Source organism: Aulonocara sp. 'chitande type north' Nkhata Bay, linkage group LG3, assembly GCF_057382095.1.
Source record: "Aulonocara sp. 'chitande type north' Nkhata Bay isolate Kocher_YH1m ecotype deep benthic linkage group LG3, A_spYH_male_GT1.1, whole genome shotgun sequence".
In the NCBI taxonomy this organism is placed as follows: Eukaryota; Metazoa; Chordata; class Actinopteri; order Cichliformes; family Cichlidae; genus Aulonocara; species Aulonocara sp. 'chitande type north' Nkhata Bay.
The window spans coordinates 42,212,801-42,238,262 of NC_141346.1; the positions used below are offsets into that span (position 1 = coordinate 42,212,801).

A 25,462-nucleotide genomic window follows, 5' to 3' on the forward strand; every position below is an offset into this window, starting at 1 on the left:
TGATTGCACAGCTGGTATAGTGCTGAGTGAAAACAACAAAAACATTTTAGTTCAGTCCGACCGTACATGTAGAATTAATTCCTTTTAATTTTCTAAAGAAATCTATTTGAGCTTCAACATCCCGTGTGCGCCCGAGACGAAATCCAAGACTGACGCCGCGACTCAGATAAACACTTTTTTGTTTTCTTCTTCCTTTGGTTAAATATTGAAAGACTTGGTGTGTTAATGGTTTAAATTTTCCACCGACATGGCTTTCTAAGTTTCTCTATCTCTGTGTATTCAGATGTGCGTGTCGCTTGGTAGCACAGCATGAAAAGATATGATCACGTCTGGCCTAACAGCCATGAATAGGGATTGACGGACAACGGGGTGCCTCTGAATGTAGAGTTGGTGGCCGGCTGCAGCCACGGGACAATGCAGGTGCACATGCGTGGACCGAGTGGCTGCACTCCTGTAACACACACTCACTCTCACACACATTGTCTCCGCATCACGCATGCATGAGCTCATTTTCATGACAGACATAATTTTTCACTTTCCAGTTCTCTCTCACATACACACACTTTGCTTTAAAAACGTGCACGAGTGAGGATGGAGGGTGCAGGAAAAAAAAAAAAGTTCACTCAACTCCAAGAGCTCGAGAGGTCACAGGAACAACACCCAATCCCAGAGCGGTTCCCATGGAGACAAGTGTGGCAGCGTACAATGAGGGTGAGAGAGACTGATGAAAGAGGGAAAGGGCAGGGGAAGAGTAGGAGGAGGAGGGTGGGTTGTTGGCGTCAAGGTTCAGTTGGTGGGTACCGGAGGGGGGTGGGCGGGGGGTCTCTCCACTCAAAAGGACAGTGGGAAGTATGATGGTGCTGTAGCATAACAGTACCAGAACATTCTTCCACCCCAGCTCGCATTTTTCTTCCTTCTTGTTCCAGCTGAGAGAATACCTCCTGATCTGAGGCCGCAGAGTGGCTCATGGCTGTCGGAGGAATTTCTACCGACCGCGACACGCAAGGCCGAGAGCAGCGAGGGCGAAGGCAGTTTCTGTTGTGAGGCATTTTGCATGGCTATGCACGAATCAGTGCTCAGATGCAGCTGCAGACCTTGATTAAAGTTGTGCTGCCAAACAAAACTGAGAGTTGTGCCCAGTAGATTTCAGAGTATCCCCCAGATACCCCAGCTGACCTAAAAGCCCTTAATTGACAGGAGCAGCGCCATCGACGGTAGCACTTGAACCGTTTTAGCTGAGGGCACGGACAATGGAATGGTGTCCCTGCCCCGGGGTTTGTGGCGCTCTCTCAGCCTTTGGCCACGTTCTCATTTAAAGACGAGTCTGAAAAATTTCGTGCACTGGCCGCTACTCTGGGACAGCACTCTGGTTTTATACCAGAAAAGATTTGATCCAGTTTCATAAAATGTGAAGTTTCCTTGTCCCTCAAATCTTAAAATATAAACTAGACCAATACATTAGCCTATGATGGAAAAGAAGTATTTAGGCATAGTGAGCGACAACGGCACACAAATAGCCCTAAAGGGAGCTCTGCACGAGTCCCCAAACAGCAAAGATGGAAGATGTCTTTGTCGTTGCAGGGTTGCACGTGGACAGTAGAGGTTCGCAACAGTTTTGTTGCTACTCAGTGTGACAGAAAAGGGTGTTGGCAGTGCAGTGGTTAGCACTGTTGCCTCACAGTAGAAGGTCCTGGGTTCAACTCCACCATCTGGCTGGGCCTTTTTTGTGTGGAGTTTGTTCTCTCCAGACACTCTGGCTTCCTCCCAGTCCAAAGACACGCAGTTAGTGGGTTTAGGTTAATTGGTGGATTTAAAATTGAGAATGGTTGGCCCTACAGCAGACTGGGAACTTGTCCTAGGTGTACCCTGTCTCTTGTCCTATGACCACTGGGATAAGCTCCAGCTCCCCTCATGTTGGTTCTCTGGACTGTGCCGTTAATGAGATGTAGTCAAAAATCTGAGTTCTGTTTCTACACATCTGTTGAAATTAAAGTTAGACTGGAGCTTCAAATAACTGCCCAAGTAGGTCCTCAGTTGGGGCTCCAAAGATGTACGCAGAGCACCAAGACTTGCTGCTAGAAAGACTTTGTTTGGTTGATCGGCCTTTCCTCCCACCTTATCCCTGTCACTGAGCTTTGCATCCATCCATGCAGCTCTCCATACTCTCACCGATGAATGGTGGTGCCATCACTTCCTTCCAGCAACAGCTGTTTACTTTGCAAACGTCAGGACGCAGGACTGAATTATTGTGGCTGTGCCGTCTTTCCAAAGTTGTAAAATTCTTTATGACACCACTGTAAAGCGCGCTTGGCCCTTGCACTCGTCGGTCTGACCGGCCTTCCTGGTTGGCGGTGAATTGTTTTGGTACTTGGAGGAACACGCCTCCACCTACGCAGCCTGTTGCATTGTTTTCACACATGCTATTTTAAATCTGAACACCCTTCATGGTTAGCAAGTGAGGTCACGAAGCATGAAAGACATGGGCATCTGCCAGGCAGGGAGAGCATGAGTTTAAGTTGCATCATGGGAAATGTAGGGTTTGGCATTTTTGTTTCTGGGGGGTTGTTTTGAGCTTTGCTTAAAGTTGGGGACGTTCCGGCACCTGCTGAATCAATTTTAGCTGTTCTCTTTTCAAAGTGTCTCTTCCGAATCCCAAAACTTCATCGAAGTGGCGTGCTGAATGGTTGGAGTACCCCCCCCCACACACACACACACACACACACACAACACCCTTTATAATGTCTGAGTTTTCCCCCACTGAACTTCACTTGTTTCACAGAGTGCTCCCATCCGCCATTTGACTACCACCAGCCTTGTGCTCTCTCTGTCTCTCTCTCTCTCCCCGTCGGTCTCACTTTCTCGCTGTCTCTCTCCCTCGTTCTCCTCTCACTGTCCCTCCGTCTGTCTGTCCTGGTGCCCAGGTTTTTTGAGTTGGCGTGGTTCCTGTTTGTTTTCAGCCATTTTGGGGACTTGCAGTGCTCGTAACAAACTGCTTAAATGGCGTCCTCTTGCTTGCTTGCTCTCCCACTCTGTCTCCCTCTGCCTCTCTCCCTCCCTCTCCCTATCACTGGGCTTTGTGTATATAAAGTAGTGTGTGTGTGTGTGTATGCGTGTGTGTCTGTGCATGTGTGTTAGAGAGGGAAAGGGGGGGGGGAGGACAACACTTCCAAATAAAAGGAAGATTGGATTCAGTGAGGTTGGGGTGGAAGTGGTGGTGGGTCAGTTGAGGGGGTGCAGAGGGATTCACTTGCCGGAGAAGAAGAAGAAAAGAGCAAAAACACTAAGAATCGTGTGTCAGAGGCAAAAAAAACTGGAGTGAGACAGGAGAGAGAGCAAGAAAAGGGGGGAGTGAGCGAGTGAGAGCAAGCAAGTTCGAGTGTGAGAATCGCTCCTGCCCTCTGTCTTCACACACTGCTGCCTGTATGTGTGTGCATGCGTGTGTGCGCCGCCTCTCCCTCCGCTCACTCTCTCTCTCTCTCTCTCCCTCTCTCGCACACACTCCGACGTGCGCATACACAGACCAAAGGGGGAGAGAGAGAGAGAGAGAGGGAGTGTGAGGGGAAAGAACACATCGCAGCAGAGATGCAGCAGGAGGTTTTCCGAGGTACGTTCTCTTGTATGCTTGCCTTGCTGAGAGACAGACAGAGAGAATAAGAGGAAGAGAGGCTGAAATCTGTTGTTTTCCTGCTTGTTTTTCCGCTTCACTCTGCTGCTGTGGCGGTGATTGCTCCGCGCGTGAAGAAGGAGGAAAAGGTTTTTATTTTACTGTGCGCGTGCTGGGGCGTGAGTCCTGTGGTGGGTGTGTGCGCTTATGCAGTGTGTGTTTATGGTAGGGTATTTATATGTGTGTATGTGTGTGTGTGTGCGCGCTGGATCTGTGCGTGTGCGTGTGCCAGTAACAGGCCTCGTCCCTCGTCTCCCTCATCCTCTGTCGCTGGCGCACCACGCAGTTCTTTTTCAAGAGCGATGACTCGTTCTGAGATTGTGATGAAACTTTTAATTTATCTCGCGTCTCGGCGAGTCACTGCAGGTCAGGGACTCGAGGGGAGAGGGAGCGAGCGGTGGCGGTCAGCCCGCACCGGTCGGGAAAAGGCGTCAAACACGCGATGCAAGGTTTGTTTTGAGGGGGTCTCTTAAACATGGTGGGCCGGTCCCCCACCTCCTGCATGTGAACTCGCCAACAACATTAGAGGAAGTGTTCTGGTGAGTTTAAATGTCGGATGTAGGCGATGGTAAACATCTCCGGTCCCATCAACAGGTTCTGTCTCTTATTTCGTTTTTTTGGGCCGCCCAGTTTGTCCTCCATTTTACCAGCCTGGTGTTGTGCTGGAGGTTGCCTCACATAGAGCGGTAGAGGGCATGTTGATGTCCCCAGCCCAGCATAAGCCTTACTTTTTTCTTTTTTTTTTTTCCAAAACAACAGAGCATCTGCTGCCAGCTACTCCCAACATTCCTCGTTCCCCTCCTGGATGCCGAGACAGGTCCCCGAGCTCGGCATGTGGAAAATATGACCCATACTGCCACGGGGTGAGAGGTCATAGGTCAGACAATAGGAAGTGTAGTTCCTCTGCAGCTCTGTTGTGTTGAAAAAAAAAAGAAATAAAAGAAGATGATGATGTTGATAGCGGCGGTTTGCTATTTTAAATGTGGCTGAGTCACACATTAGATGAATTAAGTGCCTTTGAGGCGTTTTTCTGCGCTGGACATTAAAGTGCTGAGATGAAAAGCGTTACCGTCTTTGACTTGGTTAGCTGTGTTTACATAAATGTTTTTGTTTTTTTTCTCACATGCTGCAAACTTAAAAGGATGTGGACAAGCTCAGGAAGCTGGTGCAGCGCTTTGCTGCTCACCCTGCCATGGGTGTACTTGCTGTTCATGGTGACAAACCGCTTTGCTAATACTCGCATGTTAAGAACTTAAATGAGGTTTTCACGCCTTCAGCAGGGACTGCGCATGAAATTGAAAATGATTTGGGGGTGGGGGGAATTACCTCAACAAAGGTCACCGATGCATTGCCGCCGCTCTCCAGAGCTGGGGTTTTTTTTTTCCCTTCTTCATGTTTTTTTGGGTCTCGCTGCTTCCTAATGCCTCCCATGATTCTGTTGCAGCAAGCAGAATTATGGGAATTACGTGCTGGGCTGGGAGCTAACAGAGCGTGGAGAGTGGTGCGTTTTAGACACGGGCAGGTTTGCCGGTGCGTGCAGTGGCATTCGAAAACACCATGATACGACAGTTTACACACAGGGTGGGGGCACGCAGTCAGTCACACTGAGGGATTGCACGAGGGGGGGATATGAAAGACGAGGAAACCGTAAAATGTGAACACGGGATGGATGTGTTTGAAGTCTCCCCTCTAGTCCCCCCACGCCCCCACTCACACCACCATAACCACTCCCCGAACCATGCCAACTTCCCCTTACCTCCTCCCTCCTGCTCTATCCCATCTGGCTGGCTCCACCACGCCCTCTTGGCCGGGGGGTTGTCGGGAGTTCAGTAGCTGTTCTTGCTAACGATGCCCCCCACCCCACCAACCCACCCACACTCACAACATTATGCACACACACAAACACTCATCTTTGCAGACCTACTGCTGCTTCGATGCCTGGGCCCCTCTGGCTGACCTTCCACAGGGGAGGGCGCCCAGCTACACCTTCGTCTTCCCACATGCTCCTCGCCGCTGGCTCGCCGGCTGGAACACACAGGCCCCCCACATTCACCCTCGCAGGCACTCCTCTTAACCTATCACACACACACAAATACACGCACGAGCACTGATACCATGATTACTTTCAGTAATAATAACATTGCAGTCAGCAGCCTAATTGCTGAGTGCAATGTTATTATCACGCCACAAATAAAGGGATATCCTGAAAAAGGATTGCAAAGAAGGAAAAACATAAGTCACACACACACACACACAGACTTCCTGGTTCAGCTGTGACCTGTAGTTACTGTCAGGTTACTGCCGCTGGTTACAGTTTCCTATTTTATAAGAAACGCATCAAACTCATCCGCTGCATTCAGGGTCAGAGTAAACTCAAACTAAACTCGGTCCGTCACGGCCTGTTTGATCGTCAAGCTGCTTCTATTTTTTTTTTCCCAGGCGTGCAAGTTATCGAAGATATCCTGTTGTTGTGTTGCAGTTGTGTAAATATGATGGCCTAAACTGTGGAAATAAAAAGAAGTTTTAATCAAGGCCTAATTTGGGAGGGTGAATGGCAAAGAGTGAATACCCAGAGGTGAAGTTAATCATTTAAGCACTATTAGTTCAAAATTTAAAGGAGCCATAGGTGCAAGTGTTAGCTGTTTGCACTATATTGATTGTGCCACATTAAGAGGCGCTAAAGCAGCATTAAATCTAATTTGCTTTAATCAGACCTTTTAATATTCAATTATAAGAAGTATTGTTGTGAAAGAGCTGTAAAGGGTTTCCTTTTTATGTCGTTTTCCCTTTGAAGATTAAAAAAAAATCTCAACACTGGTGGTTTGATTTTTGAGAGTGTTTCTGTAAGATGGTTAAAAAAAAACATGGTAACTGAATCCCACCAGTTATTTGTCTATCAGCATGAGTACCAGTTTCAGTGCGGAATAAACAGATTGCTCAACGTCTGGTTCAAGGCCTCGAGCTGGTGCACCAGCCAAACTCCTCTGCCGTCCTGCCTTCTGTTATACAAGGCCAGTTTAGCGGCGATGTTCCCGGTGACTGATTGTCCGTTGCAAATCATACAATTATAAGGGAAAAGTTAAAGTTCTCCACATTTTTCTCCTGCCAAGAGAAAAAAGACCCCAAAGTCAATAAGTCAAACTTGGAGTCCAAGCAGGTCCAAGTTATTTGTTGTGCTGGATAGCACTTTTAATTTCCTAAAGTTAAGGAGTTTAAAGGTTAATGAGAGGAGTACGGTCAGGTAGGCTTTGTTACTTACGGATCAGCGTTTCCCGTAAAACCCTCTCACCTCCATCAAGTGAATTCCTCTGTCTGAGGTTTCTCCTTGCTTTACTCACGCTGCGTGTCATGCTTCCTCTTCGCGCTACTGTGCCTCCTCCCACTTATTTGCCAATCACAGTTTCCACTGTGGCTCTATTTCTTCCAGTGTCCCTCATTTCAGTTACCTGGGGAAAGCGACTGATAGCAGTAGTGAAAAACAAAAAACGAGCCTTAATTTTCCCTGAAGATTTCCTGCTCGGTGGCATACAGGGGTTGCGCAGTGAATACCAGACCCGATTGGGCCCCCATCTGTATCCCCCTAATGGTGTCATGCGTTGGTCATACGTGTTGGCCATGCCGTTACAATGTGCAGTCAACGTTTAATTTGTAATTATAATCAAAACGAGGAACTTTATTGTCACTTTAAATGCACCGATCTTCAACTTTGTGCTATTTTTAAGGTTTTAAAGAATAAAATCCTCCTAATCAAAACCGCTGATGTTTACTTTCTCTTCATATTTGTCATTTGATGTGGAAAACAAACTGAATCATGCTCAAAGTCTGCCTTTGATCCCTCTGCCTGTCAGCCCAGCGTCTCTGTCTTTACGTGAAAGCCGACGCGTTTGCTATAATGCGCGTCGTGTTTACGTGAGCCCGCTCCGTAATTTGGCCCGCACCGGCTGAGCACCTGCTCTCGATGCGCGGTTTTTGTAGTGCCACGAGCATAAATAGACGAACGCTTCACAGGCCGGGCGACGTGTTTATTTGTGCAGAACATCCTGTTGCAGAGAGGTGTGGGAACAGGGTTGCTGTTTATTTTGATTTTTGCCTGGGGACTCTCATGGTCACATTTGTCTGTGCGCCGAGTGTCGAGGTGTTTGTCCACTCATCTGTGTGTGTGTGTGTGTGTGTGTGTGTGTGTGTGTGTGTGTGTGTGTGTGTGTGTGGAGATAAAGTTGGGACTTTTAAAAGGCAGCCTGTCACAGTCAGGCTGCGTGTTGTGCAGGCTCTGCTTGCACAGTGGCTCCGTGCGTCATAGGGAGATGAAGAGAAAGAGCGAGGGGGCGTCGTACGCATTTTCCTGTCCGCGACGCAAGAATCAGATGAGGGGATGAAATTTTTAGCCTTGGCGCTGTCTCTCAGCGCGTCCGCCCACTTGTAGCAGCCTGGCGCTTGCCATAAGGGATTTCCTGCACAACATCTATCGCTCAGCAAATGTGAGCGACAACGGAGGCCCGTTTCAGTACTGAGCACTGATTCGTGCACCCTTGCTCTGATTTAGATCTGAAAGCCGGCATGAACCGCTTTATTGTCCCTTGCATAACAAAGAGCATGTGCCGCTGCTTGCACCCAGTATGTGATTAAAAGACACTTCTGTTTTCCTTCCGTTGGCTACATGTCACTCCAGCTGCATCCTCAGTGTTAGGCCACTGTGCACTCAGATTCACCCTTTGGTTTTGAATATCATTTACAAGCAGGCCCTTCCATGTTGAACTGCTTTGTTTATGCCGGCCTGTCTTGCCTGTGGGTGAGAGTGTATGCAGAGTGCACGTATGTGCTCTGCGTGTGTGTGTGGTAGCATTAGCCTGGGCTCCTGTTTATCTGACGGTGCCGTGTGTCTGACTGTTCCTATATTAACCCCCCCCCCCCCCCTTTTTCACTAACCCACACACTCTTTCTGTCTCCCTTTTTTTCTGTCACCCTTTCACTCTCCCTCATCCTCACCCTCTTTTCTCCTTCTCTGTCTCTCCCTCCTCTTTCCTCTGCAATAACAGTGCTGACCTAGTTTCTGCCTGTTCAGGGCTGCCTGTGGAATTTTACAGCGGCCTGCCTTCCTGGCTGCTTTGCTGCTCGAAACGAAGGCAGAAAAGCATGACTGAGGATTTTTCTCCTCGTCACATCATTACGGCCCAATCCCGTCTCTGCCCCCCCCCAAAATCTGCAGACCTAAACAAATGAACCCGCAATAAATAAGTGATAACAGCGAGCTGACTGCCGGTACGCGATTCTGCTGCTTTCTCATTTATGGGACATTTTTGCAGTGGCACTGCAACCGCCACCGTAGCAGGCGAATTAGGATGGAAATGAGGATAGCCTGTCGCTCATCTTCTCCGGCTTAGCCGAGATTGTACCGGATGCAGAGGGCAGAAAAACACCCCTTCTCTGTGCACATGCATGCAATCTCCCTTCCCCCCCCCCCCCCCATCCCCGCCTTCACAAATAAATGGTTAGAGTCATGCCTGGCAAATACTAGCCACTGCCAGGAATGGCTAACAAGGCTCTTGCTCACATATAAAGAGAGAGCGGGACTATTTTTATGCGTGTTGGGGCCACGAATCTAAGTCAGCAATTTATTCCGCGGGAATCTTGATTAAATCTGAACGCCTTCCAATTAGGCATAGGGAATGTTGTGTCACAGCCTAGAGAGAGAGATGGATCGCTGGAATGCGTTTCTGAAAGCTTGGCTGTGGCACGCTGAAATCTAAACCAGCACTGCCGCAGATTCATTCCTTCCCCCTCTGCCCTCTCCCTCCCTGCACTCACCATTCCTGCCTGAGCAGTCGGGAGTTCAGCATAGCTGGGCATTTAGTCTTCTCCACCGTTTGTCATGATTGCGTCTGCAAAAGTTTTGGGTGTAATGTCCATTTTCTACCTTATGTATGTTTTGTACATATACCATGGTATGCTTATAATGCTAATACCTTCTTTCTGATTTTTTTTCTTTCAGATTTCGGGGGGTGGTCATGGTGTCCGGTGAGGTGTGGGACCCCCTCCGTGTGGGCCATATTCCGTCACGTCTGAGTGAACAACGCCCGGCTTCCCTCTGCAAACCCGCACGGACTGCAGCTAAGGACCCCACCTCACACCAAAGTCAGCGACTGTCCCCTTTGTCTTCCCCGCCGCCGCTGCCAGTGGTTCGAAACACCCTTCACCCAGCTCGAGCTTCCTCCTTGCATCCGCCTGTCAGTTTGTACGGCTCAAACAAGGTCAAAGGACTACACAAACCAGTACACCGTCCTGGTGTGACTTCCCAGTCTGAAGAAGAAAAAGAAGAGGAGGGGGAGGAAGGGGAAGCTGAGCGCTTGGAGATGAAGGGTAAAAGGCTCGGAGGCCGGGGAGAGACCACAATGGAGGACAGGTTAGAGGATATGGGTGATGGACCTAAAAATGCAAAAATCACCCTAAGCTTCCCGCTCAGTGCAGCCCCCCTTCCGACCTCTCTGACATCACCAAACCACTGTCATGGCTCCTCCTCCTCATCTTCCCCTTCCCCCCACCGACGGCGACCGTCGTCCAAAAGCTCAGACAAGGGGTCGCTGTGGAAACTGGATGCCACCATGGACGTAAAGCACAGACCTTTTAAACCCCCAAGACACGACAGCTCTCCGTCCTCTTCGCCCTCCTCCTCCTCATCTCCCATGACTGTTCATGCACTCATCAGAAAGGACATCAAATCGCCACCTCCTCTAAAGTGCTCCAAGCTCAGTTCAGAGACTCAGTTTCACAGGTCGCCACCAAGATCCTCCACCGGGCCTTTTGGGGGATGTTATGCTAGAGATGGATGGGATGAAAGGCACAGGGCGGCCAACGGTACAGCCTCCCCCTCACAGACTGCTCAGATCCTCTTCAGTCTGGGCACATCAGCCTATCAGAGAGGCGGGGATGCAGAGAGACGAGAGAAAATAACAGGAAGGCCATCTGGGAAAGCTGGGAGCCCTCACGGACCAAGTCTTCACCCACCCACCCTCCATCTCCCTCCCCCTTTACCACCACCACCTCCTCCTCCCTCCGAGGGCCTCACCGCACCCCCACACTCATCCTCCTACTCCCCTACTGACAGCCTGAAGCCCGAACTGATTTGTGGCGTGTGCCATCGGCTGTTTAGCTCAGCCTCCTCCCTCACGGTCCACATGCGGCTGCATCGTGGCAGCCGCGCCCTTTGCTGCCGTTACTGTGGCAAGGTCTTTATCCACAGCAAGAGACTGCAATCCCACGAGGCCTCCTGCAGGGTGCCAGGCCTGCCCTCTAATAGCCTTCGCCCTCCTTCTCTCACTATACAGCCAAAGGAGGAGCCGCTGGAGGAGGGCGAGGTGAGAGTGGAGGGGGGAATGATTGTGGGAGAGACAGACATCAGCAAGGCACGGCCAGGGAAGAAAGCACGAAGCCTCCTGGCGCGTATCCAAGGTGATGATGCAGCAGGCACAGAGGTGCTGGCGGGTGATGAGAACCATTTTGTGAAGGTGGTAGACGGCAATGTCATCTACTTCTGCTCTGTGTGCGAGCGCTCCTACATGACCCTCTCCAGCCTGAAGCGTCACTCTAATGTGCACTCCTGGCGCCGCAAATATCCGTGCCATTTCTGCGACAAGGTCTTTGCCCTGGCCGAGTACCGCACAAAGCATGAGGTGTGGCACACAGGAGAGCGCCGCTACCAGTGCATCTTCTGCTGGGATGCCTTCGCCACGTACTACAATCTCAAAACCCATCAGAAGACCATCCATGGGATTAATCCCAGCCTCATCTCCAGTGAGAAGACAGCTAACGGGGGTTATAAGCAGAAAGCTAACGCCCTCAAACTGTACCGTCTTCTTCCCATGCGCTCCCAGAAGAGACCCTACAAGACTTACAGTGACAGTTTGCATAACGGCCTGCTCCTGCCACCAACCGAAACACCTCCCCTCTCCCTGCCAGGTCTGGGCTGTGCTCTGGGCCCCGGGGACCTGCAAAGCCTAATCAGTGGGGCCCACCCTCAGAGTCTAAAGCCTGACCCAGATGCCTTCCCTGATGGATTCCCTGATGGATTCCCTGTCTCTGTGACTGCTGAGCACAGGGACCTCTCTGCACTAACACCCCTCCCCCAGGTAGATATGTCCCAGGTTAGAAAACATGAGAGTGAAGACATTGAGTCAGAGCAGGGGAGAGGTAGTGGCAGCTTCAAAATGTCCAACAGCAGTAAAACCAAAAGTCTCAAGAGTGGTAGAGGCACAGAGACGAGCATGCCTTCTGTGATAACATATGGCCATACAAAGCCCTCCGTCATAGTTCACGGGACAGCTGTGTCATCCTCTGTCATTGTGCATAGCAATCAGGTCACGTCTGGAAGCGAGAAAAGCCCAGTGAACAGCCCATCCCCCGAAAACAGTGACAGTCAGACTGTAGTCAAGGGCCCGTCTCGGCCCATCAAAAAGCAAAGGGACAGCATAGATAATCACAGAAAGAGGTCAAGAGACAGTTCAGATACGGCAGAGGAGGGCTCGAGAGGCAGGCAGGACAGAGAGACAGGCAGATTATTTCACAAATCACGCAAGTCCCACAGCAAGAGTGATATCTCTAACTCAAAGCAGCTGTCAGCATCTGTAGGGTCACAGGTCAAAGAGGCAGGGCCACTGTGTCAGATTACTGTACGTATTGGTGAGGAGGCCATAGTGAAGCGCAGTATATCTGAGACAGACCTCAGGAGAGATAAGAGCCTTTCTCCCCCCAAAACCAAACGCAGTGAAACATCATCTGTGCGGGACGCCAAGGAACCACGCCACTCTCACTCCCACCACCACCACCACAGACACCGCCTCCAAAGCAGAGCCAGCATGGAAGCAGAGGGCAATAAGGAAGGTGGAGACTCTGAGGAGGAGGAGGAAGAAGAAGAAGTGGTCAGGAAAAAGAGCCCCAAATCCCCCAGTGAAGTGAGGGAGTACTACTTTCGTCAGGAGGTGCGCGAGCTCGAGAGCGACCATGACACAGAGGACAATTTATGGCGACCTTACTACTCCTATAAGCCCAAGAGAAAGGCCCAAGCACATCTACAGAGGGTAAAGAGCTGGCAGAGGAAGCTAAAGTACAAGCGCTCCATCCGGCTGAAGAGGAGGGCAGAGAGGCTTAAGAACCTTTCAAATAAAGAAACAGAGAAATCACAAGATGAAGAAGAGGATGCAACAACTGAGGAGGCTGAAAAACTGCCAAAAGCTAACAGAGACAAGGGAGAGGGGGAAAAGAAAGATAAAAATAAAGAGGCTGAAGAAGAGGTTAAGGAAACCCGCCATGAGGTTTCCACCTCTCCTGTGCACTCTCCAAAACCTCCTCAGTCTACCTCAGTGGCTCCTACAGGAATAAAAAGGCGGCCGTGGACTAACGGGAACGCAGCTGAGTGTGGTACGTGCGGCCGCTGGTTCTCGAGCCCCAGAAAACGAGACAAACATGAGCTGAGCCACCTGCTGGAGTTTGTTTGCCTTTTCTGTCGAGCCACTTTCCCCTCGAGGGATAAGCTGGAAGACCACCAGAGAGCCCAGCATCCCAAACCTACTGAAGCCCCCTGTGCACCTCTCAAAGCTGCTCACGAACAAGTAGAAGGGGTCAAACCTGTGCCAGAGATTTCAAAATATGATGAAGATAAGGGGGGACAGGGTGGCCTGGGAGGGAGTCACTCTAGTCCAACTCGTCTAAGTAGAAGGGCCTTATCACGACACACGTGCCCACAGTGTCACAAGGTGTGCAAGACATCCTCAGCTCTGAATCGACACATCCGACGCCACGAGCTCAGCAGTTCTCCAGAGAGAGAAAGAGAAGATAAAGACACAGAGCCAAAAACAGCAGAGACAGTTGCTGACATTCTTAGCAGAGAGAATGAAAAAGCAGAGCTTCCCAGTGCTCTCTCTGTTTCAGTCATCAGCTATTCGACGCCAGAGCCGCCCAGCAGTGGCGAGTGCTTGGCGTCGCAGCAGCCTGAGGAGCACCTCTGTGAGCTCACAGATCATCAGGTGTCAGAAACCAGTGACAAACCTGAACTAACAGAGCCCACACTTCCAGCTCCAGAGAGAGAGCCACCAAAAGCTGCAGACCCTCCGTTAGACGCCCCAGTAAACCTTACACCCACCAACCACAAATTAACATCTGCCACGCCCTCCACCCTCCAGACCGTGCTCGTCATGAACGGATCTGAATGTCTTGACTACCGCACTCCCAGCAAAAAGCACCTAGATAGTCAGATCCACAGAATACCCAGCCCTGTGCACGCTGTGGCATCCGCCAACACCTCCCCAAATGTGCCCATGACATCACAGACCAGAATAACCACTGCTGCTCCTCCTGTTTCCATGACAACATGTTCCAGCTCCGAGGGGGGATTCATGAAACGGGATGGGGTCATTATGGACAGAGAGAGACAGGGTGGGAGCAGTTTATTTCTACACGCCGGCTACGAGGAGCCGCCTCTGGTGCAAGATCTCAGAGTCCAGTCCCTGTCCCGCAGTCCCTCTCCCAATGAAGCACAAGACCTGACCATGTCCTCAATACTAGCTCGCGAGAGGGAGATAGAGAGGCAAAGGGAGAAAGAGAGGGAGCTGGAGAGACAGAGAGAGCGGGAGAGGGAGAAAGAAATTGTGAGGGAGAGAGAAAAAGAACTAGAGAGGGTCCACCAAGTCAGTAGAGCTGCTCACATCCCAGAGGACCAGATCACACTTTTGGTCCCCAAAGAGGAGCCCTTGAGCCCCGTCCCATCTCCCCAACATATCCCCACTCAAACCACTATGAATGGACCCTCATCACACAGGCACACTCCCAAATCCCCCTGCCGGTCACCTTCGACCATTGGACTGATAGCTCAAACCAACCACCAGGTTCACTCCAGTTCACAAGGACTTGACAGGCTTACGCTGCCCACTGGAGCAGCTGGTGCCGGCGACCGCCCCTCTGCCCACGCTCTGCTTCTCCCCCGAGCCCCACAGCCACCTGAACCGGAGCACCAGGATACCGTTTCTTCTAGAGATTCCCAGCAAGGTAACACCACCCCAGTGGGTTACCCCTCCCAGGATTATCCACTACCCCTCATTGTGCCGGACAGCTACCGCTCTGGTAAGAAGCAGGAGGAAAACCTGCTCATGTCCTCCTACCCGCCTGGAACGCTTCCCTTTGGCCCCTTGGGAAAAGTGATGGTCCCTAATGGCGGGGACCTGGCCAAGCTGCCATTCTATCCGGACCCCTACCAGCTGCTGTATGGGCCCCAGTTCCTGGCCTATCCCTACAACTTGGCAGCGCTGCCCGTGGCTCTGAATATGATGGCACCGGGGGGAGACAAAGTGGAGCCTCTGCCCTTCCTCCCTGCCATCTTCAACTACGCAGCAACTGCCGGGCCTTACATGGGGGCGGCCCCCCATCCCCTCGTGGCAAACCCAAGCCTCTACAGCGGCAGCAGCGGCAGCAGCAAAAAGCAACGGGACAACAGCAGCAGCAAACCCTAGGACAGCCACGCATTAAAAGGAATATAATTCAAAGGGGACAGCCTCATGTGTTCAGGCTGGGAGCGGGAGGAGTGCATACACTGGCACGGCACCCCTGCCTCTCTTTAATCCAGCAGAGATCAGAGTTAGGAAGCAAAAGTGTGAAGGGAGGAGAAGAAGCAAAGAAACTCTCCTGCCTTTACTCCTGCTCGCCTCTCTCCGCATCTCTCCCGCCCAGCTGTAGCGTGTTATAGATCTAGAGCTCGATTAATCTTCCTCTTTGACTCATTATATTATCTATAATATAAGAATTAAGAACTGCTAACAGGGTGTGTGTTTTGTGAAAAAAAGAAAAAAAATTAGTTCAGTCTACTTCCCTTTATAGTCACCGCATAACGAGGATAAAGGCTCTTCAGGGAAGGCTTGTGTGGGCAAGGATGAGGCAGAGGAGTCCTTATTCAACACGGCTGGAGGTGGTGAAGCATTAAACGACTCAAACCTTTTGCGTGCGTTTGTACGAGTGAGCGAGTGAGAACAGCAGGCGTGTCCCGCTGGTGTAAAAGTGTCCACGAGAGGTATATATGTGAGCTTTTACATGAACATGTACAGCAGGTAGGGATGTGTGCATGCAGGGGTTGAGCATTAACTGCATATGTGCGAAAGTGTGTGAGTTTGGGTGTGTGGGAATAAGATCATTCCGTTTGAGACGCACACAGCATTCCTACTCTAGTCGGAAAAGCTACCGTAGGTCAATGTGTAGAAGTGCATTTAGAAGCGATTCTTCATATCCAAATCATTAAGAAGTCGAAGCTGTGGCTGGACGCGAGTCTATGACAATGACAGATCAGCTGAGCTTCTGAGGTCTGTCAGCGAACCTGGCGACTCCGAGGGCCAGATGACACTGTAGGATCTGTATAGCATTCACCATAGTTTATACCTTATGTGCACAAACAAGAAAAGTAGTGGTCACTTAAAAGGGACACTTGTAGCTGCTTTGGAAATGTAGCTGGCCACTGGGTAAGAATTAAAGGCTGGTAGACCATTGCACTTCTGTTTTTTCATCTCATTTCCTTCACTTAAAAACTTAAAAAGAAAAAAAAAACTGAAAATACTACTAAAAAAAAAAAAAGAAAGGTCAGCCTTCATGTTGCGTAGCTTTTTCCCCTCTTTGACTGGAAGAGGAAAAGGCTCCATTTTCTAAGCCAGGAAGAAGAGAGCAAAGAATGAGGGGGGAGAAAGAGAAATGAATTCAGGGTATTGAGTTGTTTCTGAAGAGGAAAGAGAAATATATGGGCACAAAACTGCTGGACTCTGAACAGAAGTGCTCCGTAGAAATGACGCTGCGGACGAAAAATGTTGTCCTGCTCCATAACTGTGAGGAGATTGGAAAAAGAAAAAAAAAGTCTGAACTATTCCCTTCCTGCCTTGTGTTATTAGCGAGAGGTAGGAAAAGGCCAAAAAGCGGTGGCCGACACTCTCCAGACGCCCTCGCGGTGGGGCCTTTTTGTTAAGTGTAATGTTATCTCTCTATATGTTTGTTCCGTTGAAAAGATGTTGTTGTTTATGTTGTTTAGCCCTACCAGGTGGGGAAAGTGGCTTCGGCGGAAAAGAGGGGAGGGTAAAAACTTCAAAATATGAATGTAAATTTAGTCATGAGGTTAATGAAGTACAGCTACATTAATGGTAGAGTTGTTTTTTTGTTTTTTGTTTTTTTGTTTTTTCCAAGTTCCTGTTTTGTTTTCTGTTTTGACACAAATAACCTGTTAAAAGAACCGTATAACGTCTGGTATGCATATATACAGTAGTCCTAGGAACATGTCAGTAAACTTTGGTTCTGTATCCACAAAGCATGAGCAACACTCGCTTCCTAACCGTTTATATCCTCGGCAAATCTGGCATTGTGCGCACAGCTTCTGTTTTGTTTCCTTTTATATATATTTTTTCTGGTCTCTAAATCATCCATATCTGTTATGTTTTTGATGTATTATTTGGAAGAATTCCACAAAAATTAGTCGCCGCTTTTCTTTTTTTTTTTACTTCTCACGGTCACTTTGTAGGCGCTATTTTAATCCCGCCCCCTCCCCGCCCCTCTCCCCCTCGAGCATACACTCGCTCGCTGCACCTTCTTTTGTTTTTGTTACTGGTGTTGTTGTTCTGAGTGACGACGTTTCGGTGTGTGATGGTACTCGGGCACCTTTTTGGTCCAGGTGGGAGTGTTGAAAACACTGTGTGACCGACTGCAGGGGTGCACAGGCGTCCCCCTTGGGTGTGGTTACAAGCCTTTTTATTTTTAAATGTTTTTTTTTTATTTGTTTTTTTGTATGTTTGGGGTACGTGTTGTGTACGAGAGCGAGCGGCTGCGTGACGTGAATAAGAAAACCAAAATAAATCTGCCTAAGCAGCATATCCCTTGGCAGTATATGGGCCACCTGTTTTGTTTTTCTTTTCTGTGGGTTAGTTTCAGTGTAAAATAAAAAGCCTTTCTGTCTCCAATACACTATCTCAAGCCATTCCTGTAGACGGACATGTTTGTGTTTCGCGGGGGTGTTTTTGGACCATAGTTTCTTATGCCATAGTTTGCTCTCATGGTTATCATACAGACCAAAAGCATGCAAATCGACGTATTGTAGTGACTGGACTGGAATCTGGAGGTTTAAAAAATCAAACTAAACAAAACAACTATTTACTGTATGTTTTAGTTTCAATGAATGTGCCTCTGCTTTGATATTTAAATAATTATAGTAAGATGTGGATCTGCCAGATTTCAACTGTTAAAGGTGCCTTGTTATGGCATAAGAAATTTGAATTAGCATTTTTTTTTCCTTGAGAAATGATGATTTGGAGATAGAGTTCTTGGCTTTGTTTGCTACGAAGCTGTTCATAGATGTAGGAGTGTGGCTAAACTGTTTTGGTATCGTGTACATGTCTAGGGTAATACTGTGCCATATAGAGCCCACAGAATATGTTATTGTTATTTTTAAAAGATGTTTTAATGTTGCCTGATGACTTTGTCTTTAGATTTGATACAAAGGCTTGTAGCCACAGCTCTCCCAAAGTCTGTAGTTTCCTCTCTCCGACATTCTACTTCTCCTCCACCCCAACCCCACCCCGTTTCCGTCTCCCTTTCTTTCTCTTTGCTGCAATCAAACAAAATAAAGTATTAACCTGATGACCCAGCGAAATCAGCTCTAGCTTGGTGCTGCGTGTGTTGTTTTGTGGTTGTTCTTGTTCATGTTGATGATGTGTCCAATCTGTACAAGTTGATCAAGCGCCCTTAATACGAACCATGTGTTTAAAGTCAGCAGATGTCTGCTTTTGCATTGTTTGTGAAATGTGCGTTTAATATTTAGCAGATCGGGGGGAAAAAGCTTTGTTTTAAAGACGCATGTCATCTCTCCCCTCCAAAAACTCAGAATGTATGGATTTTTCTTCTGGCCTGTGCTGATTTTTATCCTCCAAGATTGTTTTGGTGCGAATTGCCCAGTTTGGGAGATATCAGCTGTAAGCTGAGACGTCTGCCTTCTTCTATTCAATATAATGGAACCAGATGGCTCTCGCTTTACTGTGCTGAGAGTGCCAAAAAACAAAAAAACAAAACAAACAAAGAAAAAGATGCATCGGAAAAGCGAAGAAGGAAAAGTAGAAATTCATTCAGCTATTTCTGAGTAGGAGGAGAAATATGTGGGCACGAATCATGAAGTGAATACTCAAAAATCTTGTTATGAGCAGTTTCATCAGGAGCTTTGACTGCATGAGCCAGCTAACATGACAGCTCAGCTGATCCATTGTAATATTTGCATCCTGTCACGCTGTCACAAGCACGATCTCTGGATACGGCTGGCCGACGTGGTTCACTTGGAAAGAAAATATCTGAAACAGCTGAACAACTCGCAGCAAACCAAACTAGGTCACATGTGGATAAAATATGGCCCGAGGTCCAAAACGGGCCCGTGGATCATCTAGAGCTGGCCCCTGACGTTCTAAGAGGAAAACTAAGCGCACAACCATAAAAATACCAATAAAAAGCAGCACTGTGATAACAGATATTGAGGCGAAGGACTGTTATAAGTCTGCACTGCTCAATTTCAACTTAAAGCACTCCACTTTTTTGTAATGATCTATAACAGTTTTACTCTAATGGTAAATGAGGCCGTATTTATGTAGATGCAACAATTCAACAAGTTTTCCTTTGCTTAGTGTGAAAAAAACTTGACCTGCCCTCATCTAAAGGAATAAATCTTCTTATTTTGTATCCAAACATGCCATTTCTAAAAAATCTTTAATCTAGGAATTTTTGTCTTAGTTTCAGTAATCAATTGGGGAGCGTTTCTAATATGTGTCAGTTACCATTGTTTACTTGTGAATAGTGGTTTCAGAGGGTCAGAGGCAAAGATTGATTAATATGATCAACATGGGCATCTGATCAGATTTAAGAACAGACCAAGTGCTTTAAGCTTTATTTCTCACTTTATATTAAATGCATGTTTAAAAAAGACACGTGGACTGTAATGCAAGCCAAAGCAATATGAGCCTTTTGTTTTATTACACTTCTCTAAAAGGTTGGGGGTTTTTTTTTGGGGGGGGGGGGGGGTACTCAGAGAGAGAAACCAGTTTATTTTCTATATTGTGATTGTTTTTAATCAGGGCTTCATATATCATCCAAGGCCTGTATAACAGAACATTCTACTGCTAAAAACACACCTGCTGACGGTGTTTTCCTCGACAAACCCCCTCTGTAGAAACGTTTGATCCTAACGTCCCGACAAAATAAAAGCAAATGCTGAAATCTGCATTTGTGGAAAAGGTGAAACAAAGAATTCATCATAAAGTAAGACTTTACCGTTCACCTGTAGCGTCTCTGCTTAATCATTCGTGTCAGCTTAGTTGGTTGCTGAGAAAGAAACCTGAGCCTGATCACAGATTACCATCACCGAATGAGCACTAGTGACACTCAGTGGATTATCCAGGAACAGCCAGTCCTAAAACGTGAGGTAACAGATGAATTGCCTTTGAACATATTAAAGGGACAGATCACTCCAACATCAAAATGACATGTTTTGACCTCTGATCCGTAGCTCCAATTATCCTTCTAGATCAGGGGTATCAAACATGCAGCCCAGGGGCCAAATCCCGGCCCGTCAAAGGATCCCCCTGCCCCACTGTGCGGCTTCAGAAGGTGGGAAATAAAAATGCTTTGAATTCATTAATAAAGTATTTCTATCTTTTAAAGTTGTTAGGATTATAAAGAATTTAAATACTCTTTGTTGTTTCACACTGAAGGTTTTGTACTTTTGTACGTCAGCTGTGATCCCTAGATTTTAACACACGTGCAATGACAGTAGCTCATGACTGTTGGAAAAACAGACCTGCAGGTACGAGTCTGACTTCATTCACTCCGTTTATTTTGTAATGTTGCCTGTAGGTGATATTAACACTGAGATGCATTTAACTGTTGATTGGGACATGTGTGTTTCGTGCTGAAATAAACAGCACTTTTTCTTATCACTGTAAGAAAATCACACAGACCTGGTCCCTTTATGAACTTTGGACCTGTTTCCATCCTGACTGATACGCTCCCCAGTGTTCATAAGTTTCTCCTTTTAAATCACTTTTAAATGAAATGAGTTACTCTGAGGGTAAACACATGCTTGCACCTGTCTGAGTTGGTGCAAAATTGGACACATTTGCTTATTTTTTACAAAACAACATCAATTGATGTTGTTTTCCAGCAAGCAACTTCGATTACCTTACACTGATAAGTAAGATGTATGTAGGTATACTCTAGTTTCCCCTGAGCTGATCCGTGGTATGTCACAGAAACACACAGGTATGAGGGCAGATGGAGGGCAGTTATTTTAAATTCATCAAAAATATGTGTATGCATTTGAATCAACTGGAGATAGCAGCCTTTCCCCACTGAGGTCTTTTAATCTTGCCAAATTGTATGTTTTGCCAGCAGGCAGCGGAGACCACTCACTGAAAAGGAGGAATCTATGGATGGTAAAATGGTAAATGGCCTGTATTTGTATAGCGCTTTACTCGTCCCTAAGGACCCCAAAGCGCTTTACATATCCAGTCATCCACCCATTCACACACACATTCACACACTGGTGATGGCAGCTACATTGTAGCCACAGCCACCCTGGGGCGCACTGACAGAGGCGATGCAACTAGAGGCGGGCGGATCGATATCAGTACCAGTGCTAGTATTGGTATGGGATCAATACTAAGTTATACTCTGTTTCTACCCTCTAAATTCCGTGTGTAGTTCACTGAACATTTTACATTTTTTTGTTGTTTGTTACGGTGTTTGTTCCCAGAAATAAAAAAAAGAACTCAAACGTGCACTATGAATAATATCTTAACCTTTTTTCGTGTTGACTGTTTTATTTATAACCTATAATACATTTAAAGAACAGAAGCTGACAAAAAAATAGTTTCAAAATACATAAAAATCTGAAAGTTGTACTTTGTTGTGTTAACTAATAATTGTGGAAAGTAAACATCACAATGGTCATTAAAATTGATGATGATTAATCTCATAATTCATGCTTTCCCCTGAATAAGCTGATTTTTATAGGTTAAAAGTATCGGTATTGGCAACACTGCTGGGGAATGCGCAAATAAATATCACCAGTTAACCTAAAACCTAGTTAAACTGGAACACCATTAACACCGGTGTGTGACGAGTATCCTCCGACCTGCACAGTTCAGGGTCTCGTTATCATGTGGAGGGCGGAGGCGAGCAGGCGAGAAAGCTGCTCGCAGACGTCCTGCTGCCTGCCTACAGCAATGACTCATTGGTCACGTGATAGTCACAGTCATGCCTTCTGATTGGTCCAGAATCTAACGCAGACGACCAATCATCCTGCGATGCGGAAATAACGTCTCCAAAACGACAACAACGTAGCGGGAAATTGAAAGGAGAAGCAGCTGGTAACAGTGCACAGTTTCTGCAACTTTAGGTTCTAAGTTAATTTACAGTTTAAAATGGTATCTTTAGAGCTTTAAGCGATGTTTCCTGGTTTTCTCTGTGGACGCGGTATGTTGCCGCTAGTTTAGTGTTTCCTCGTAAAATCTCGTAAAAGTATTGACTGCAATGAACGCTGTATTTATTTTGACATGTTGCTCAAAAAGGCTGTAAATCTGTGACTTAGCAGTTCCCTGTCCTCTCTATCAGCCATTCCAACTTCTTGTTTCGCAGGAGTCACCGATGCAAGTCATCTGCCTCCATCCTCCTCCTCTGTCATACCAACCCTCTACAGATCCACTTACACTACATCCATGAATCTCCTCTGTGGTCTTCCTCTTTTCCTCCTGCCTGGCAGCTCCATCTTCAACATCCTTTGTCCAGTATATCCACCGTCCCACCTCTGCACATGTCCAAACCATCTCAGCCTGAGCTGTCCGTCTGATGCACACATTTTCAGTCTTTCTATCAGTCCCACCATCTCCAAATTATACATCACAGCAGATCTCTCTACCATCTTGTAAACCTCCCTGTCACTCTTGTTGTTATCCTCCTGTCACAAATCACCCTGAAACTTTTCTCCACCCGCTCCGCCCTGCCTGTGCTCTCTTTCACGTGCACACTGTCTTTTGCTTTCGATGGATGATCTCAGGTATCCAGTGGAGCAGAACCACTGGATCATCATAGTGCAGGGTTTTGGGTGACAACATGTCCCTATTTATGTGGGACTGCACTTGTCCCCCTATGCCACACCTGGAGACAATAACCCACATTTTGATTGGCTCTGCAGAACATGCACTGTTCCAAAATCTGTCTTTTTTTTATAATACTCAGGAAAAGATTGTCTAATGCCATACTCATCAGGGAAAGTTACACGTCACTAAAATGTCACAAGCTAGCAGATTATGTTCAGTATGATGGAAAGAACTGCAGAAAAATGAAGCAGCAGTATGTACTGAAAAATGGAGTAATGAAATAACAGTGAAATAAAAGGAATTTATTGGAATATATAAATACTGTTGCGTGAGACCATAAGAACAAGCTTAAGCTTCCTTTTATCCTCATTGTGTTTACCTAGCAAGAGAGTTGGAAGTGTGTTAGATTTGACCTCTGTATGCTAAATAAATCTGGGAAAATGTACGTTTTAGTGTACTGTACAAACATTTCAGGCGACCTCTCAACTATGTTGACATGTCCCACTTCACCCCAGTCACACACAGCGTTTGCCCTACATTTAGTTTGTTGGGATCTGGTCAAACTTGTAGGTGGCAAAGTTACAGAAGATGCCTTTAACTATTCTCTGGTCATCATAATAAGAGGATACAGAAGGAGAGCAGAAAATAATTCATTCCTAATTTCTGTCTAGAAGCAGCACACAAAGAGGTTCCAAAGAAATCTGAGTAGTAAAATAAAAAACAGTTCTGTTAATCGGAGTGGTATTTTTCAAGATTTTTTCTTTTTTAATCAAATGGTCAAAAACAAAACGTAAAAAACATGAAGTTAACTTTTTATTACTGTAGTTTACATTCACCCGAGGGCTCACCCCGCCTCCACTTGCAGCATCATTTCAGACGTAGTGCAGAAGCTACAGGCGCTCTCTCCTGACGCACCAAACTTTATAATGGGGGGTTTTAACCATGTCTCTCTTAAATCAACTTTGGACAATCTGTATCAATATGTATCCTGTCCTACCAGACGGGATAAAATGTTGGGCCTTTGTTACGGATTGGTGAAGAATGCTTATAAATCCCTCCCGCTTCCTCCTCTGGGATCTGCAGACCATAACTGTGCATCTTCTGCCCATCTATAAAACTGTCTTAAAACGAGAGAAGACAAAGACTAAGGATGTTGACTTATGGTCAGAAGAATCTATGCTTAGCTTGCAGGAATGTTTTAAGTGTACAGATTGGGAAGTTTTTATTCAGTCTTGTGGAGATGATCTCGACGCTCTGGTGGATGTTACTAGCTCTTATGCAGTATTTTGTAAAGACATGATTATACCCCGTAAGCGCGTTAAGGTCTACGCTAACAATAAGCCATGGGTCACTAAAAGCGTCAAATCCTGTTTAAGGAAAAAGAGACAGGCCTTTAAAGAGGGGGCTGTTACTGATTTTCAGACAGCCACCAAGGAACTGAAAATCGAGATCTTGAAGGCAAAACAGAGCTACAAAAACCTTCTTGAAAGCAAATTTGCTGCAAGAAATTTTGGGTCTGCCTGGACTTGTATGAAAACCATAGCAGGGTTTCAAAACCCCCAGAGCAGCAGTCAGGTCATTTTAGATGGTTTTAATTCAGACAGAGATTTTGCAAATGCTTTAAACATGTTTTATGCTCGTTTTAGTTCTTCTGATTTTAGCGAGGATATTTTGGAACTGAAACAGAAACTGAGAGATACTCAGCACTTTATCATTGAACTCAGCGATGTTAAAAAGGCCTTTCATACAGTCAATGTGAACAAGAGCCAGGGTCCTGATAATATTAGTGGCCGCCTAATTAAATCTTGTGCTGATGAACTCAGTCCTATATTTCAGGTTATTTTTAACAAATCCTTGCAAACACAACATGTGCCCTCTCTTTGGAAAGAAGCAGTCGTGGTTCCTGTCCCTAAATCTAGTCGTCCAAAAATTCTAAATGACTTCAGGCCTGTTGCCCTCACTTCAGTTGTCATGAAAGTCTTTGAAAAAATCATCAGAAATGTGATTATGAAAGAGACTGAAGGTCAGCTGGATCCAAATCAGTTTGCCTATAGGCCCAACAGAGGAGTGGAGGACGCACTTTTGACTTTGTTAAATCTGATTCTTAAACATGTAGAGAGTAAAGGGACTTTTGCAAGACTTCTTTTCATTGATTTTTCTTCGGCTTTTAATACAATACAGCCCCATATTTTAATTAAAAGACTTTTAGAACAGTTTGAAATCAGGAAAAACCTGGTGGGCTGGATTTTAGGTTTTTTAACTAACAGGTCACAAAGAGTGAGAATAAATGGGATTCTGTCTGACCCAGTGTTCTCCTCCACAGGTTCTCCTCAAGGCTGCGTCTTATCTCCCTTATTATTCATTCTCTATACAAACATGTGTCAGAGCAGACATGAAAACAGGGCCATCATTAAATATGCAGATGACTCTGTTATTGTCAGCTTACTGAAAGAGGGTGAAACTAACCACGGTCCAGTCATTGATGACTTTGTTCAGTGGTGTGAGGAGTCTTATCTCCAGCTGAACATATCTAAAACAAAAGATATGGTGATTCCTTTTAGGAAACAACAAAATGGGCGCGCAGTCACTTTAATTAAAGGTCAGAAAATAGAGCAAGTACAATCATATAAATATCTTGGGACTATAATCAATCAAAATT

The 25,462-nt window shown here is 46.7% G+C and overlaps 1 protein-coding gene across 7 annotated transcripts in view; it reads left to right on the top strand.

The window, feature by feature from the left end:
• zbtb4 (zinc finger and BTB domain containing 4) overlaps positions 1 to 19,676 on the top strand; it is a 29,233-nt gene extending 9,557 nt beyond the window's left edge. For 3 of the 7 annotated variants that reach the window (XM_086281475.1, XM_086281480.1, XM_086281482.1), the window contains one exon: positions 9,654 to 19,676. In XM_086281475.1, the coding sequence (XP_086137601.1) occupies positions 9,654 to 15,159 (5,506 nt within the window). In that variant the 3' untranslated portion in view covers positions 15,160 to 19,676. The other 4 variants (XM_086281479.1, XM_086281483.1, XM_086281481.1 and 1 more) reach the window with 4 other exon arrangements.
• Positions 19,677 to 25,462: the final 5,786 nt, after the last annotated feature.